A 16,306-nucleotide genomic window follows, 5' to 3' on the forward strand; every position below is an offset into this window, starting at 1 on the left:
TTAAATCGCAAAGTAAATACCCGTGTGGTTTTTCAGTCGGATCCAAATAGCATTCTACTATAAATTTAGAGTTGTTGGGTGCCAATTGTTTAGAATAGGCCACTAATTGCATAAGATCTCTCACGGTTTTCATAAGAATCATGTAATGAGCGTTTAAGGAAGCTGTTCTCAAGTTTTTTTCAAATTTATTTTGTAAAAGAGTAAATACGAATAATTTCCTATGATGTGATTGTTTAGTAAAAATTTCTGATAAAATATTATTCTTATTTTCTAATTATAAATATTAAAATTCCGTTCCATGGTAAAACTTTATAAGAATTGATTTTAAAATAAGTGCAGCTACTTCATGGAGAATAGTTTATTTAAAAACTAAAAATTAAAAATTATTTTCGGGAGCTTTCGAACCGTGGTTCTTCCTCAGCCGTACAAACTTAAAATGAATTAATTACATTTCTTAATCAGCAAACAAAAAACAATATTACCCCATTTTTTTAAATTTAAACGCCCCCCATGCGTTTATTTTTACTGTTCCTTCGTCTAAATTTAAGCTGCCCTATCTCTTATGTACGCTGCTTCTTTAAAGCATCTCTTATACCACCCCACCTCCTGACACAATACCTCTACCGAATCCCAATCTATTTCATGCTTCTTGTTATTTTTAATATGTATTGCCAATCCGTTATTTTCTATTTCATTTTTTACACAATTTTTATGTTCTGTTCGTCTTTTTCCTAACCGTCTTTTTGTTTGGCCTACATATTTCTCATTACATTTACATTTAATTTCATAAACTACCCCTGTATTTTTTAGTTTGTCTATTTTAGGTCTATTTTTTACTAATTCTGTTCTAAGGGTGCTGGTTGTTTTACTTACTAATGTTACATTGTATTTTTTTAATTGCCTAATTGTTTTTTCCGTAATACCTTCTAGATAAGGTAGTGATATAACAAATTCCGGTTTTTCTTTTGTACTATTATTTTTCACTTCGTGATTATTAAATATGCTATCAACTAATTGTTTGGGATATCCGCTTTTTATGAATTGTCCCTTAAACATAGTCTTGTCCTTTCAAGGTTCATCTGACAAACGTTCAATTCTATCCTTAAAGGATTTAACAATACCAATTTTAATTTTTTTGTTATGTGCCGAATTAAAATTTAAAAATGATTTTGCATGGGTCGGTTTTTGATACATAGAGCATATACATATTTCATTATTATGCTTAATTAAGATATCTAAGAACGGTAAACTTCTATTCTCCTCTCCTTCAAATGTGAATTGTATATTTTCTAACGTTTTATTTACTATATCTAATAATTTACTGGTTTCTAAATTTTTACCTTTGATTAAAAAGATGTCATCCATGTATCTCCTCCATAGTTTTATATAATCCTTAATACTAGTTTTTTGTAAGATACTCCCTTCCACGTGTTCCATAACTAAGTTTGCTATAGGTGCCGATAATGGGTTTCCCATTGCCAGCCCTTTTTGTTGTGAATAATAATTGTCCTCGAACAAAAACTATGTACTTGATAAGCATATTTCTGCTAATTTTATGATCGTTCCTATACTTAATGTGGTTCTTTCTTTTAAAGTTAAATCTGCTTTTAGTTTGATTTTTAATACATTTAAGGCTAACGGGATTGGTACACTACCATATAAATTTACTACATCTAGACTGCATATCTCATCATTCATATCTAATTTTTGTTTTTTTATCTGTGTTACAAATTCATCTGAGTTTTTTATTGAATATTCAGTGTTTCCTATTAAGGGTGCAACTATTTTAGTTAGTATTTTTGCGCAGGTGTAAGTGGGGCTATTTATCGACGATACTATAGGCCTAATCGGATTATCCTTCCCCATATTTATGGTTTGATAAAAATGCCAGCTACAATGTATTCCACATTCTTCAGCAAAAGTTATGAAAATTGGTACACATTATGCCTGAGACCACATGAGCATCATAGAAAAATTTTACAGCTCTGTGTTTGATAGTTTGGTCGCCATATCGGAAAATGGCCGCCGTGAATGCTAGGTACAGTATATTTCACCATGTTTTTGGAAAATTATGAAAATTGATAGATATTATAATCAGAGCTGTGTAAACCTCATTGTATAATATTGAAGCCATTCATAAGATAGTTTGGCCGCCATGTTGGAAAATGGCAGCCGGGAATGTCATTTAGATATAGTATATTCTTCAAAATTCAAAAATTATGAAAATTGGTAATAATTATGTTGAAGACCGTCTAAACATCATTATTGAATATTGAAGACGTGCTACTAATAGTTTGGGCGCCATCTTGGAAAATGACTGCTATAAATACTAATCATATTTCAAACATATAAATCTTTTCGAAATTCCTAGATTGAGTAGATGATTTTCATTAACGTAATAAACACCAGAAATTATCGACGCCATCTTTAAAAATGGCCACTCGAAAATTTTTACCCTAAATTCTGAGAGAAAGGAAAGTTATTCAAAGCTATAATTCTCAACATGTTGATTAGGGTATATAATTTAATATTAGGGTTTATACATTCTCGTGTTGTTAAAGATTAGATTTAAGACCAATCTCTTACAGTTCGTTCATATTCATCTTGACAGCCTGAATTTTTTTTCACAATAATTGCATATCAAATGCCTTGATTAGGCGCAGCACCTAGCTGGGGGCTCATCATATTCCAAATTGAACCTGCGGAAACGCCTTAAAGGCACACGGGATCGGCCAGTACATATTTTTTGTTCGAGGACAATTATTATTCACAACAAAAAGGGCTGGCAATGGGAAACCCATTATCGGCACCTATAGCAAACTTAGTTATGGAACACGTGGAAGGGAGTATCTTACAAAAAACCAGTATTAAGGATTATATAAAACTATGGAGGAGATACATGGATGACATCTTTTTAATCAAAAGTAAAAATTTCGAAACCAGTAAATTATTAGATATAGTAAATAAAACGTTAGGAAATATACAATTCACATTTGAAGGAGAGGAGAATAGAAGTTTACCGTTCTTAGATATCTTAATTAAGCATAATAATGAAATATGTATATGCTCTATGTATCAAAAACCGACCCATGCAAAATCATTTTTAAATTTTAATTCGGCACATAACAAAAAAATTAAAATTGGTATTGTTAAATCCTTTAAAGATAGAATTGAACGTTTGTCAGATGAACCTTTAAAGGACAAGACTATGTTTAAGGGACAATTCATAAAAAGCGGATATCCCAAACAATTAGTTGATAGCATATTTAATAATCACGAAGTGAAAAATAACTGTACAAAAGAAAAACCGGAATTTGTTATATCACTACCTTATCTAGAAGGTATTACGGAAAAAACAATTAGGCAATTAAAAAAATACAATGTAACATTAGTAAGTAAAACAACCAGCACCCTTAGAACAGAATTGGTAAAAAATAGACCTAAAATAGACAAACTAAAAAATACAGGGGTAGTTTACGAAATTAAATGTAAATGTAATGAGAAATACGTAGGCCAAACAAAAAGACGGTTAGGAAAAAGACGAACAGAACATAAAAATTGTGTAAAAAATGAAATAGAAAATAACGGATTAGCAATACATATAAAAAATAACAAGAAGCATGAAATAGATTGGGAATCGGTAGAGATATTGGCTGCGTTCAGCAGAGCTGAGTCCGCTGAGTCAGCGCTTTTAGCGGTGTCGACTGAACGGTATTTTTTTTTGCATTGTGACGTCACGCTGCTTAGCGGTGAGGCAGCGCGGTCAGCAAGAAATTTGTCGGGTTTTTGGTATCACGTGATGTAGATCACGTGGCAACGTCACAGAAAACGGGTAGTTACGGTTACTTAAGGTCGGAGTTCTGCAACATCTTCTGCAGAGCGCAGAGTCGCAGACTGCAGTTCAAACTCGCAGTTTGGCGAAAGAAAGGAAAATGGACGAGTTACTACCAATATCCCTCACAGATTACGATGGCACTACATATGTAATAGCAGTAAAACCATTGGATCATGCTAGAATTTTAAGAGGTTAGTTAGTCTTTCTAATTTTAATTATTTAAGTTCTTAGTTATCTCTAAGAATATGTATTCATTAAATTTTTGTTAAGCCTTGGTACCTTGCATTGTAGTAATTCGCTAATTTTCTTTCATGTTTCAAAATGTTTGTATTACAGATCCATTTTTTGCACAGTTTTGCTTGCATCAAGCCAAAGCAATTGGCATTACACCACAACCTGTGCCGTCTAAACGAAGGGATTCATACCCACAACACAACCAGCAAGAACCAAAAGAACCAAACGACCAACAAAAACCACACCACCCGAAAGAGCCACACCACCCGAAAGAACCACACCACCCGAAAGAGCCACACTACCCGAAAGAACCACACTACCCGAAAGAACCACACTACCCGAAAGAACCACACTACCCGAAAGAACCACACTACCCGAAAGAACCACACCACCCGAAAGAACCACACCACCCGAAAGAGCCACACCACCCGAAAGAGCCACACCACCCGAAAGAGCCACACCACCCGAAAGAGCCACACCACCCGAAAGAGCCACACCACCCGAAAGAACCACACCACCCGAAAGACCAACAAGAACCGCAGTTACCGAACCACCCGAAAGAGCCACACCACCCGAAAGAACCACACCACCCGAAAGACCAACAAGAACCGCAGTTACCGAACCACCCGAAAGAGCCACACCACCCGAAAGAGCCACACCACCCGAAAGAGCCACACCACCCGAAAGAGCCACACCACCCGAAAGAACCACACCACCCGAAAGAACCACACCACCCGAAAGAACCACACCACCCGAAAGAACCACACCACCCGAAAGACCAACAAGAACCGCAGTTACCGAACCACCCGAAAGAGCTACATAATGATGTGGGCCTAAAGGAGAAAGGTTCACTAGGTAATATTAATTTAGTTTGAACAATAAAATTATTATTGACTAATAAAGATTTTTTTCTTGCAGATTGTTCAATGCGATGGGTACCCAATTCCATAAAGCTGCTAATAAGTTTAGCTTCAAAATACAAAGATGAGCTCGATAGCTCAAGGAAGAAGAAAGACGTGTGGCGGAAATAGCTGTGGAAATGGGAGATAAAGGCTATTCTTGGACAGCGGATGATTGTGACACTAAATTTAGAAATTTAAAAGGAACGTAAGTTAAATTGAGTGATTTTAATGTCATAGAGATTTCATGGATGATCAATACTGTGATATTTCTATTAGTTATAAGAAAGTTAAGGATAAATCCAATAAGACTGGTCAAGGAAAACAAACATGGGACTATTATGAGGAGATGGATTTGATATTTGCCACTGACCATGCTATTGCGCCTATTAATCTATTAAATTCAATAAGTGAATCATCTGGAGGTATTAATATATCTATCACTAAGTTTATAATAGCATTTGAGTGGGTTAATAAGTCGATATATTTAGAATCTGTCAGTGCTCCAGTCACAAGAACAAGTTCACCAGTCCAGTCTACATCATCTGAATCAAACTGTTCATTAACTTCCCGAAGCTCGTCCCCCCCAATAGCTGATATAAATGACCATACCATTCCTGTACCAGAGAAGAAAAAGAGAAAAACTAAGACAACTCAAGAAGAAGTTCCAGGATGGTTCGTTGAATGGTCACAGAAAAACGAAACGTTAGAGAAACAAGCTATGGAACAAAGTAAGCAATTTCAAACTGAACTCTTGAAAAGGTTAGATACCAAAAATGAAGCACTAACTAAAATGGTTGATGCTTTAATGAATATGTAATGAATCAAAATACATTTAATGTTGTCAATTTTTCCAATGCAAAACATTTTTGTCAAATATTGAATAAAGTTATTGTCGATCTCGTAATCTGTCCTGCCTTAATCTATCAGCTATAGCTCTTCGCTTATTTTTCGCAGCATCAGCTACTACGTTTACATTTTGAGCTTCATTGGCAATATCAGCAGTTGGTGGAGCAATGTTAATATCACCTATGTAATCTTCTATCCCGTTGTTACCATCATGAATTAAGATGAAATTGTGTAATATGCATGCGGACATAATAACCTCGGAGACCTCGGCTATTAATGACATACCCAAGTATTTTAAACGACGAAATCTACCTTTCAAAAGAGCAAAAGCACGCTCTATCATCTGTCGAGCGGAACTATGCGTTTTGTTGTAATTTCTTCCTTGGCAGTTAAATGGCCATTTTCCTTGTAAGGGGTCATGGTAAACATATCTAGCGGATATGCACTATCACCCAGAAGATGACCGCCATTAACTGTCCGCAATCCTGTTTTCAAACAGTCATATTCTAGAGGGCCGGTAGGCCCTTCTAGATAAGATCCCACACCCTCCCGTAATGTTAAATGAAAATTCACAGATTTTCGCCGATTTTCCCATAGGAATAACATGGGGTTTTTGGTGTTCCTGTACATCGAATCATTTAAAAACTAAAGCGAAGTTACGTTTCGGAATACTTTCAAATTAACAAGTAACTATTCAAGGTGTGCCTTTTTCAAGTTTCATCAAAATTAATTAAGTCTAAGTATGTTAATTTAATTAAAAATGTAAGTACCTCAAAAGATTATTCTACAGCAGACGACGCTAATTGTTCATTACTCTACAGTAGACGACGCTAATTTGCCCTTTCACCGCCTTGAAACTTTAACTTGATATTTTTCAATAAATATAACACTATATTTATTAAAAATTTCTTTGGCGGGTCTATTTTTCGTTTAATTATGTGTCTCGGTTGAAATTATATACTTAAGATACCTTTTTAATTTATATTTTAGATGTTAGTTTCGACCAAGGCTTAAGTTGCCTTACTTAGGCCATGGATTTATAATAGAAGCTTACGCTTCATGGATATTTCACTGTAGCCTTCAGTAAGGCATAAGGATAGATGGATCAGTGTTGGAAATAAGGATTTTTTTTTTTAAACTGGACCTGTGGCCTAGGTATTTTTATTAAAACAACTGGCCACGGTGCCACTCACTGTAAACGTACAAGGGCAGTGAACGCAATGTCATGGATAATTGTAATCGTAGAGTGGACTGTAAAAGATACGGATTTGATAGTTTAAAAATCGTGGCAGGATGTTGGTTTTGAAGTTGACTATTAAGCTCGGGTTCTAAAACGAATTGTGAGCCGTATCTTATAAGAATTAGTAGAAGTGTAGAACCATTTTTAACCTCGTCCTAGAAGTGAAAAATTTCGCATTTCAGGCAAAAAATTGTTTTATAATAGATAAATACAAATGCAGACTGAAGGAACAGATATTATATAAAAAAGGACTTGGTTTGCCCAAGCCTGAAAAACAAAACGATAAGAGTTTTTTCCAGTTGACTGAAGCGCGGATATTTTATTTTTCTATATAATTTTAAAGACAATCCGTATGTTACTACTCTTTAGAATTTAATTCAATCTCCTGATTTTACTGGTAATGGATTTATTTCCTATAAATTAATTGAAATAAAAAACTACTTATCTCAGATTTTTCAACAATTCCATTTTCGTAAAATTTTATCCTGAAAAATCTGAGATAAGTAATTTTTTATTTCAATTAATTGATAGGAAATAAATCCATTACCAGTAAAATCAGGAGATTGAATTAAATTCTAAAGAGTAGTAACATACGGATTGTCTTTAAAATTATATAGAAAAATAAAATATCCGCGCTTCAGTCAACTGGAAAAAACTCTTATCGTTTTGTTTTTCAGGCTTGGGCAAACCAAGTCCTTTTTTATATAATATATAACTGGACCTCCACATACGCGCATCATGAACAGACCCTGGCCAGCCAGCACATACATCCATGAATATCAACTGTTCATTACATATCCCTATAGGATAATGTAATAATTAATTAACGAACAGGAAAAATATTTGGTAATTTACCCTGCAATAATATGGATGTTGTTTTTTTGCGATTGTAATACGCAATTTTATTTTCTTCCGGTTCTTTTTTTTCGATATGGCATCCATCTACTGCCCCTACAACTCCTGGAAAACCGTAATATTGTTCACAAAATGTTTTGGTGTTTTCCATTGTTTCTTCTGTTGGCCAAGCAATATAGTTTTTTCTTTCTCTTGACATTAGTCTAATAAATTCCATAAATATGTAATGCGTATTTCCTTTTGATAAATTAAATCGATCCCCAATGCTTCGAAATAACTCCGGAGTGGCTAAAAGCCAAAGGAATGTTAAAACCCTCTTCTCCATCGGAACTGATATGACATTTTTTTCAGCCAATACTGCACCTCCGTAAATCAAAATTAGTTTCTGAAACATATTATTTAAGGTATAGAGAGACAAGCCTATTTATTTAAAGTTGTCAAACCTACTTCGACTGTTGTACGGCTCATACGAAAATGGCATTTAAAATCATAGCCAGTGTAAGAAGGCACTACTCTCTCGACATAATCTTCAATTCGCGAGGGGGTGGACCGAGGCTTAAGTTTTTTCCTAATATTGTGGCTATTACTGCTTCCTGCTTAATTTTCGTCGAAAAGGTTCGAGTGCCACTAAAGTTCAAAGTATTTTCTTCGACCATTTCATCACTGACAAGCTCATTGACCACTAAATAAAAACATTTTCGTTTTTAATTGTTTTGCAGTCCAGATAAAAAATTCGCCGCCATTTTTAAAGCACACCGATGAGTCGATGACTAGGGAAAAAGCGTTCAGCAGGCTGTGACGTCATTATGACGACATAGCTCATCGAAGAAATTTTTCAACAATCCGCTGTATGCTTGGTGAGCTCTGCTGAACGCAGCCCTGATTCCTGGTCCTTCTTCAATAATTTCATAAGTCGTTGCGCGGAATTTGAATCCCCGTTTGGTCTAATTTAGGTAATTTGGATTTAAAGTTATGAAGCGATTTTGGTATTTCGCGTTTTCCCGTAATTTTAGATATTTTCTTTAAGATCCTTTTGTTATCACCACGAACTTCCACTAGATCTTTAATGGCACTTTTTTGCTCATCAGTTGCACGACGAATGGCTCGATTTGCTGGATATTTTTCATATAGGGTTGGTCCCGTTTCGTGGTTATGTTTAAGTTCGAAGGAACTAATCACTAAAGTGCCAAATTTACTACTAGCGGCATACTTTATAAATGCTGGACACTGACTGCGAAACGTGGATGATTGTCTTTTCCCAGTTGACGTTGAGTCATATTGTCCAAAATATGCGCATACAAAAGTAACTTTGGAGTACTCAAGCTTAGCGGGGTGAAGCTTCGCAGATCCTTTAGTTGTTTTTGCCAATCTTTTGTTATGGGCCTCTATAGAAGTCGCGTTCTTGTGTTTAGACAAAATCGGAGCAAAATTTTGATCACAGTATTTATAATGATTATCTAAACAGGAGTTCCAGTCATCAAATTGCTTATTTAATTCAATAGCCATATTTTCTACTTCAAAAAGGCATTCCGTTTAAAACAAGAGCGACTCGTGATGAAGTTGCGCGTTGAAACCGTGACTTATAATATAACTATGAGTCGCATTCGTGAAATAAACAGAACCGTGGGAAAGTGGTGGCTATATCTTTTATGAAGCTTTACCCAAGCTGCGTGCCGAGGGATCGGACAATAGATACTGATCGGCGAATTCAACCTACCAGTGTTTATTTTTCTAATTTTTACAGCCCCACATAAACCTTTCTTGTCAACCCTTGACTCATGCTGACAAACTAGCGAAAAATTTAGTAAGTGTCCCTTCCCGCAAATATCTTTCGTAAAGGCCAATTTTATGACGTTCAAGGTTCAAGTATGTGTATAATAAAACAGTGCTGGTTAAATTCTGTTCAACTGACCATCTATAACCAACGCGTATAACGTTGAAAAAGGACACACTAAGTATAAAGCGTTAAGAACAGTGAAATTTTATTTTCATTCTCGCTACAATACAGGGTGTTGGAGCGGTTCCGAAATAATGGGATAAAATTAAATGTTCATAAAAATTTACATTAACGGTTATTTAGAGCACACCGATATTGTACGTACACTAAACAATAAGCTACGAAATATAGCTTTCACGTCATCATATTTTAACCAAAAAATAGAAACTTCAGAACCCTGTACAGATTGACATCGCTTTACTTGTTCGTTTAGTTCCCCCTTTCGATTTCGAGTTATAAATTGTTTTCAGACTAGGAGGATACATACAATTTGCACAGAAGGTCATGCGACTTGGAGGACAAAAGCGTTGCATTGACAACTCGATTGTTCTGTAAACACTACCCTCTCGTTACACCTCAACAATATTCTTACGCATACAGCATAATTGCTAATATTTGTCCATACTAAAGATAAATTATCTCTAGCACCTAAGAATTGAAGCTATTGACCGATCAGACACATAACCATGGCCTTTTATTTGTGGTCATGACTCGTGGTTTTAATAGAGAACCTAATATTATTCTTTTAATATGCATTTAACTTTCGCCTCGCTCTTAATTTTAATCGTTTTTAAAAATATGATAGTACACGGTCAAAATTATTATGATCTTCGATTTCTTCGAAGGAAAAAAATTCACCGTAATCGATGTGTAATATTTTATATATGGTAATAAGTTCAGCGCAAATCAAATCGCCAAGTAATAAATAGACCTGTTCGTTCGATACAAGCTTTTTCACATGTTCATTGATATATGGCATTAATCGATTTAACTCGCTAGCTTCTAGAGCGTTCAATGTGAAGTCGATACTTTCTCCACCCCTGATATTCGTTTCCAGCTTTAGATTGTTAAAGGTTGCGTGTGCTGATGTCGAAGATAATGGAGTATCGGCTAAAATAGCATCGTATGATGTGGGCTCTTCGCAACTTGTCCAACTGCTAAGCGGACCAATTTTGGATGCAAAAGCTTGCCAAGTGTCAACATCAAAACGAAACGTAGACAAATCTGGTTCTTCCTGGCATATTCTAATCTCTATATTGAGATCAGACGTGAATTCGAAAGATAGAAATACTTCTCCCAAATGAAATCTCGAATTGATTTTACGAGGTTTGGAAGGAAGTTTTCGTTTACGAAAATTATCAACTTCCATTCTTATCTTAAAAAAAGCAACCGTTGCTATTATACCAAGCGAGCGCCCAAAACTGTTACGCAAAAATTCTACTTACAATTCAAGCGACCTTCTTGTTATTGTTGAAGGGGGTGGCGCGTCGCCGCGCCGAGCACCGATACCAAGGGTATATTGTGCGCCCCGAGCTTGTTAGACTACGAAGAGTCCTGTCGCCTCGATGAATCGGAGAATCCGATTGGCCGAGACAGTAGAGAACTGGTGAGGTTCCATAGTATGCATGTCGAAATGCTCGAACCTCATGGCCGCGAGGTAGTCGCAGCTACAGAGGATATGGGAGGAGGTTTCCTCTACCTCCCGGCAGAACCTACATAGTGGGTCATCAACGGTGCCCAATAAGTGCAGGTGTCTATTCAGCCGGCAGTGTCCAGTGAGGAGACTGGTGACCAGCCTAATTTTGTTTTTGGTGAGGGCAAGCAGTTCCTTTGCCCTAGTGATAGAAGGACCCGGGACAAACTCCTTGGCCTGTCTCTGTCCATCCATGTCAAGCCAGAGCTGCAGTTGAAGTGCAGACATCCGGCAGTGAATCCTATGGCGAATGATGCCATGGGGGATGGGAACCGCAGGCTCTGGTCCGAAGAACTTCGCCTCAGCCCCCCTTTTGGCATACATATCAGCCCTCTCATTGCCCAGGTATCCGCAGTGCCCTGGCACCCACAGCAATTGAACCTTGTTGCGGGCAGCCAAAGAACCCAGCAGATCCAGACAGCTGAGCACCAGTCTGGAATCGACAAGGCACTGATTTAGTGCCTTGAGGGCGGCCTGACTATCCGAATAGATCTGAATCGTCCGTCCGCGATAGTTTTTCTTGTTGCAGAAATCCGCGCATAAACAAATGGCCATGATTTCCGCCTGGAAAACGCTGGCATAGTTGCCAAGGCTCTCGTAAAAACCAAACTTCTTGGTCAAGCAGTAGACCCCGGCACCAACTCCAGAGTCCGTCTTAGAGCCGTCCGTGAACCAGACGGACTCCCCCCCAGTCCCGAGGACTGGGGTTGTCTCCCAATCAGCGCGACTGGGAAAGTGCACGCTGAAGGGCTTGTCGAAGTGGTATGATATAACAGACTTATCTGAGACCATCACGAGTGATGGCTCAGTACTGCTGTACTCACTGAAAAGCTTGGTGTGACTGAAGTCCCAATGCTTGGGCTTCCACCAGCCGAGGTTGTTGAGCCTACAGGCTCCCATAATAGCTTCCTCCTCAATAAAAAGGTGAAGAGGAAGCATATTGAGAAGGATTTCCAGAGAAGCTGTGGGGGCTGTCCTCATGGACCCCGTGATACCGATGCACGCCAGCCTTTGAAGCTTGCTTAGTTCATCTTCTTGGGCTGTTTTAAGGCGAACCCTGGGCCACCAGACAAGAGCTCCATAGGAGACCACTGGCCTGATGATCCTGGTATAAATCCAGTTTACAGCGCTAGGGCTTAAGCCCCAGGACTTGCTGACTGAACTTCTTAAACGCCAAAATAAAATTTTGGCCTTCTTGATACTCAGATCAAGGTGGGACTTCCAAGTAAGCTTGGCGTCGAAAGTCACGCCAAGGTATTTGACCTCGGAGGACTTCTTTAAAACCTGTCCAAAGAAGGAAATATCGTTGAATAGGTCATTAGTCCTTTTCCGAGTAAACGGTATAAGGACAGTCTTGTTGGGATTGACGGTTAGGTTAACACCCCTACACCAATCCTCAACATCATGCAAGACAGATTTCATCAGTGCAGCGATAGTTGTAGGGAACCTCCCTGTAACAATCGCTGCGATGTCATCCGCATAGCCAAAACAGTGACATCCCCTCTCCCCGAGTCGACCCAGCAGCTCATCCACCACCAGGCACCAAAGAAGAGGGGAAAGAACCCCTCCCTGAGGACAGCCACGGTCGGTGGAGATCTCCAAGGTGGAGACGCCGTCACCCTGCGATACGTGAGCATGGATTTTATCCAACGACACAAAGTGTCGTCAATACCAAACCGCTCCGCAGCGCGAAGGATGACTTCACTAGAGACCCTATCAAAGGCACCCTCAATATCAAGGAAGATGGCCAAAGACATCTCCTTGAACTCGATGGCCCTGTCAAGGCAGTTCAGAATGCCATGAAGCGCCGTCTCTGTGGATTTGCCTTTCTGATAGGCAAACTGAAAAGTGGACAGGGGTGTGTGGGAAAGAACACCATCCCGCAGATACCTGTCCACCAATTTCTCTAAAGTCTTTAGGAAGAAAGAGGTAAGACAGATAGGTCTAAATGCCTTAGCCTCAAGATAGCTCGTCTTCCCAGGTTTGGGAATAAAGATAACCTTCGAGCGCTTCCAGAGATCTGGAATATGTGCCAGAGCAATGCAGGCTCTAAATATCCTGCACAGATAGGGGCCAATGGCGTCTATGCCTTCCTGGAGGAGGGCGGGAAAGACGCCATCTGGGCCAGGGGACTTGTAGGGCTGAAACAAGTTTACAGCCCACTGAAGTCTAGAGTATGTAACTACCTTATTGGCGATGCCCCAGTCCGCCCTGTGCGCTCTCCGAAAGTGCACGGGGGGAGCGCCGGTGCCTGTGAGGTCAAAGGCCTTGGAGTCCGGGAAGTGTACCTTAAGCATATGCTTAAGGGTATCAGTCCCTGACTTGGTAAACTCACCATCTGCCACCTTGATGGTGCTGAGCTGGTGAGTGTTATCATGAGCCAGGATCTTCATGATTTTGGCAGTAGCGGGGGCATCAGAGATGCTACCGCAAAAGTCCCTCCAGGAGTTCCTCTTGGCCTCCCGGATGGCTTTATTATACTTATTGAGGGTCTGTCTATAAATAGTCCAGTCCCCAGTCCTCTTAGCCCTATTAAAGAGTTTCCGAGTGAGCTTGCGAAGCTTGCCAAATTCCGTATTCCACCAAGGAACGAGCCTTGGCCGGCTGGCAAGCTTCGCTGGACAGTTGTGGTGGTAGGAATCGATAATGGCTTGTTGCATGAGATCAACTGCCGAATCAAATTCCAGCACCGAGGAAAGCTTTGGAGCATTACCTCTGAGAAGGAGGCGAAGTTCCTCCCTGTAGCCGGACCAGTCGGTCCGACGGGGGTTACGCAGTTCCGTCTTAACCGAAGTTGACTTGACCGCAACCGAGAAGCAGATGTGCCTATGTTCCGAAAGAGACGGTTCATTAGACACATGCCTGTTGGAAACTGACAGACTGATATTGTCTGTGGCCAGGGTGACATCAATGACCTCCTTTCTGTTAGAAGTAACGAAGGTTGGCTCATTGTGCCTGTTGAGAATATGCAGGTTCGTACCGACCAGATATTCAAGCAGTTCATCACCACGTCTGTTGCAGTCACTGCTGCCCCACGTGACATGGTGGGCATTGGCATCACAGCCCAAAATGAGCCTGTCCCCCTGCCTCTCACAGCGGTCGACAAGAGCGACAACCTCCTGTGGTGGAGGGGAACCCGTGGCATCATGGGGAAAGTAAGCGGACGCCATGGTAAGGCCAGTTGCCTCTCCAAAAGAGGAGGGCATTACCTTAATCACAGCAGTATCCCTAGTGAGGTAGTTCGGAAGCGGAAGGATATCAAGACCCTTCCTGGTCAGAACACACGCCCTGGGGTTGGGTGAGGTAAAGTCATAAGAGATATTACCTGCATTCTTTAAACCAAGGATTTTACCATTATGAATCCAAGGTTCCTGAATGAGGGCCACATCCAGGCCCTCTAAGGCAAACCTCCGGCATAAAACTGCCGAGGCTGCTTTGCAGTGATGCAGGTTGATCTGGATCACCTTGATGCTCATATCACAGGAAAAGAGGCGGCCCGGCTACTGCTTGGCGGTAGCGCGGAGTCCCGATCCAAGACCGGTATCTCCCACGCCTCCACCAGCAGCACCCTCGGCCCCTAACTCCATCCTAGTGACAGGAGCGTGGGTCCTCTCGGTATCAGAGTCCTTCAAAAAGTCGGACTCTGTCCCGAGGTGTATGTCTGAGCTATCTGGAAGGGATGGCTCTAAATTAATGCCAGCAATATTTGCTGCCAGCTCCCCACTCACGCTGGCTGCAGTGTTGCCTTCTTCTTCCGAAGCCTCAAGGGCATTCTGGAGAGGGTCCTTAGGCGCATTCAGGACTTTAAAAGTCCCGACATCCACGCCAGTAAGACCCTCGAAGCCGGCCTCCTTGATGGCCTCCATGGAGGAGCCATCAATTAAGAAGATCCAGCGTCTGGTGCTCTTCTCATCGAACGACTTCAGGCACCGCCAACAGTCGGTCAAAAACCTACCGTTGTAGGCCTTCAATCGCCGGAGAAGAGCCGCCGGATCAGTGGTGCGACGGTCCTTGGTCCGGAAGGACACCTTGAACGGCTTCGGGAGTTCACTGGCCTTCATTACTGAAAGCCGTGTTCCCCCTATGGCACGCTCATTATGGTGTAGCACCTTCACGAGCCAATCGCCGGTCGCAGAATCCCCACAAGAATAGATCATGGCCCCAGCCATGATGTGGAAATTGAGAGGACGCGGCAGCGAGCTTCCCGAAGAAAGCTCAGCGTCCAATGCGTCAAGTATAGCGGCCTGGATGGGAACAACGTCCTCCTCCGCGACCTTCTTATTCGATTGTCAAACTCAAAGTGAGCTCTAACATGACTTATGCCTTCATTCTTTAGAGGGGGAGAAGGGGGGTCAGGTCTAGTTTAAGGTTGGTTTCTTTCATATAGGGTAAACATGTCTGGGCAAAGATTTGTTCTTGTTAGAGTTTAGCTTGGGGGTAGAGAGAGGGGGGACTTCTAGTTAGAGTTTAGTTTGGGGGAGAGAGAGGGGGCGGCGGTTCTAGTTATGAGTTGGTTTCTTTCATATAGGGTAAACAGGTCTGGACGAAACTGTGTTGGTCGGTTCTAGTTAGAGTCTAGCATCTTTAGAGGGAGAGAGGGGGGATGTATCTAAAAAAGATTATATTTTTGCTTCGTAAAAAGGCGTTACGTACAACATGTGGGGGGAGGAGGGGGGTAAGGTGAGTGTTATGGCCTATATAAGGCAATATGTTGAGTATGCAAAACTCATTCTCTACTTCAGAGTTATAAAGTAAAGACGAATAGCATAGTCTCGCTTTTAGAAAAGTTTTACGAAACCTGCCCGGACACGTCTTGATTTGAAAGGTAACGTATTTTTATATTCTTTTTTGTTTTTCATGGGGATAGCATTTAACGTAAGTTTTTTTTTTACTTTAAAAACGCGTTAAGATGGATCAAGAATCT

General features: G+C 40.2%; 1 protein-coding gene and 1 pseudogene across 4 annotated transcripts; both read right to left on the minus strand.

Moving 5' to 3' along the window:
• Nucleotides 1-5,857: 5,857 nt before the first annotated feature.
• LOC149624210 (uncharacterized) lies at nucleotides 5,858-8,717 on the minus strand (annotated as a pseudogene).
• A 5,060-nt stretch (nucleotides 8,718-13,777) lies between these two features.
• LOC149624211 (uncharacterized) lies at nucleotides 13,778-14,874 on the minus strand. 4 transcript variants are annotated; one of them, XR_016374627.1, is made up of 4 exons: nucleotides 14,735-14,874; nucleotides 14,298-14,670; nucleotides 14,096-14,208; nucleotides 13,778-13,911 (listed from the first exon to the last, which is right to left on the minus strand). XR_016374627.1 is itself a non-coding variant. In XM_089852185.1 (3 exons), exons 1-2 carry the CDS (start codon nucleotides 14,856-14,858, stop codon nucleotides 14,167-14,169), a joined length of 534 nt encoding a protein of 177 aa, XP_089708311.1. In that variant the 5' UTR covers nucleotides 14,859-14,874; the 3' UTR covers nucleotides 13,778-13,911; nucleotides 14,096-14,166. The 4 variants fall into 4 exon arrangements, 3 of the variants coding, with proteins under 3 accessions (XP_089708311.1, XP_089708310.1, XP_089708309.1); XM_089852185.1 differs by having other exon boundaries at nucleotides 14,367-14,874; XM_089852184.1 differs by having other exon boundaries at nucleotides 13,778-13,878; nucleotides 14,298-14,874.
• Nucleotides 14,875-16,306: the final 1,432 nt, after the last annotated feature.

Source organism: Phalangium opilio, unplaced genomic scaffold, assembly GCF_054372755.1.
Source record: "Phalangium opilio isolate 3A_F unplaced genomic scaffold, DU_Popi_V2 ptg000106l_1, whole genome shotgun sequence".
NCBI classification, from domain to species: domain Eukaryota; kingdom Metazoa; phylum Arthropoda; class Arachnida; order Opiliones; family Phalangiidae; genus Phalangium; species Phalangium opilio.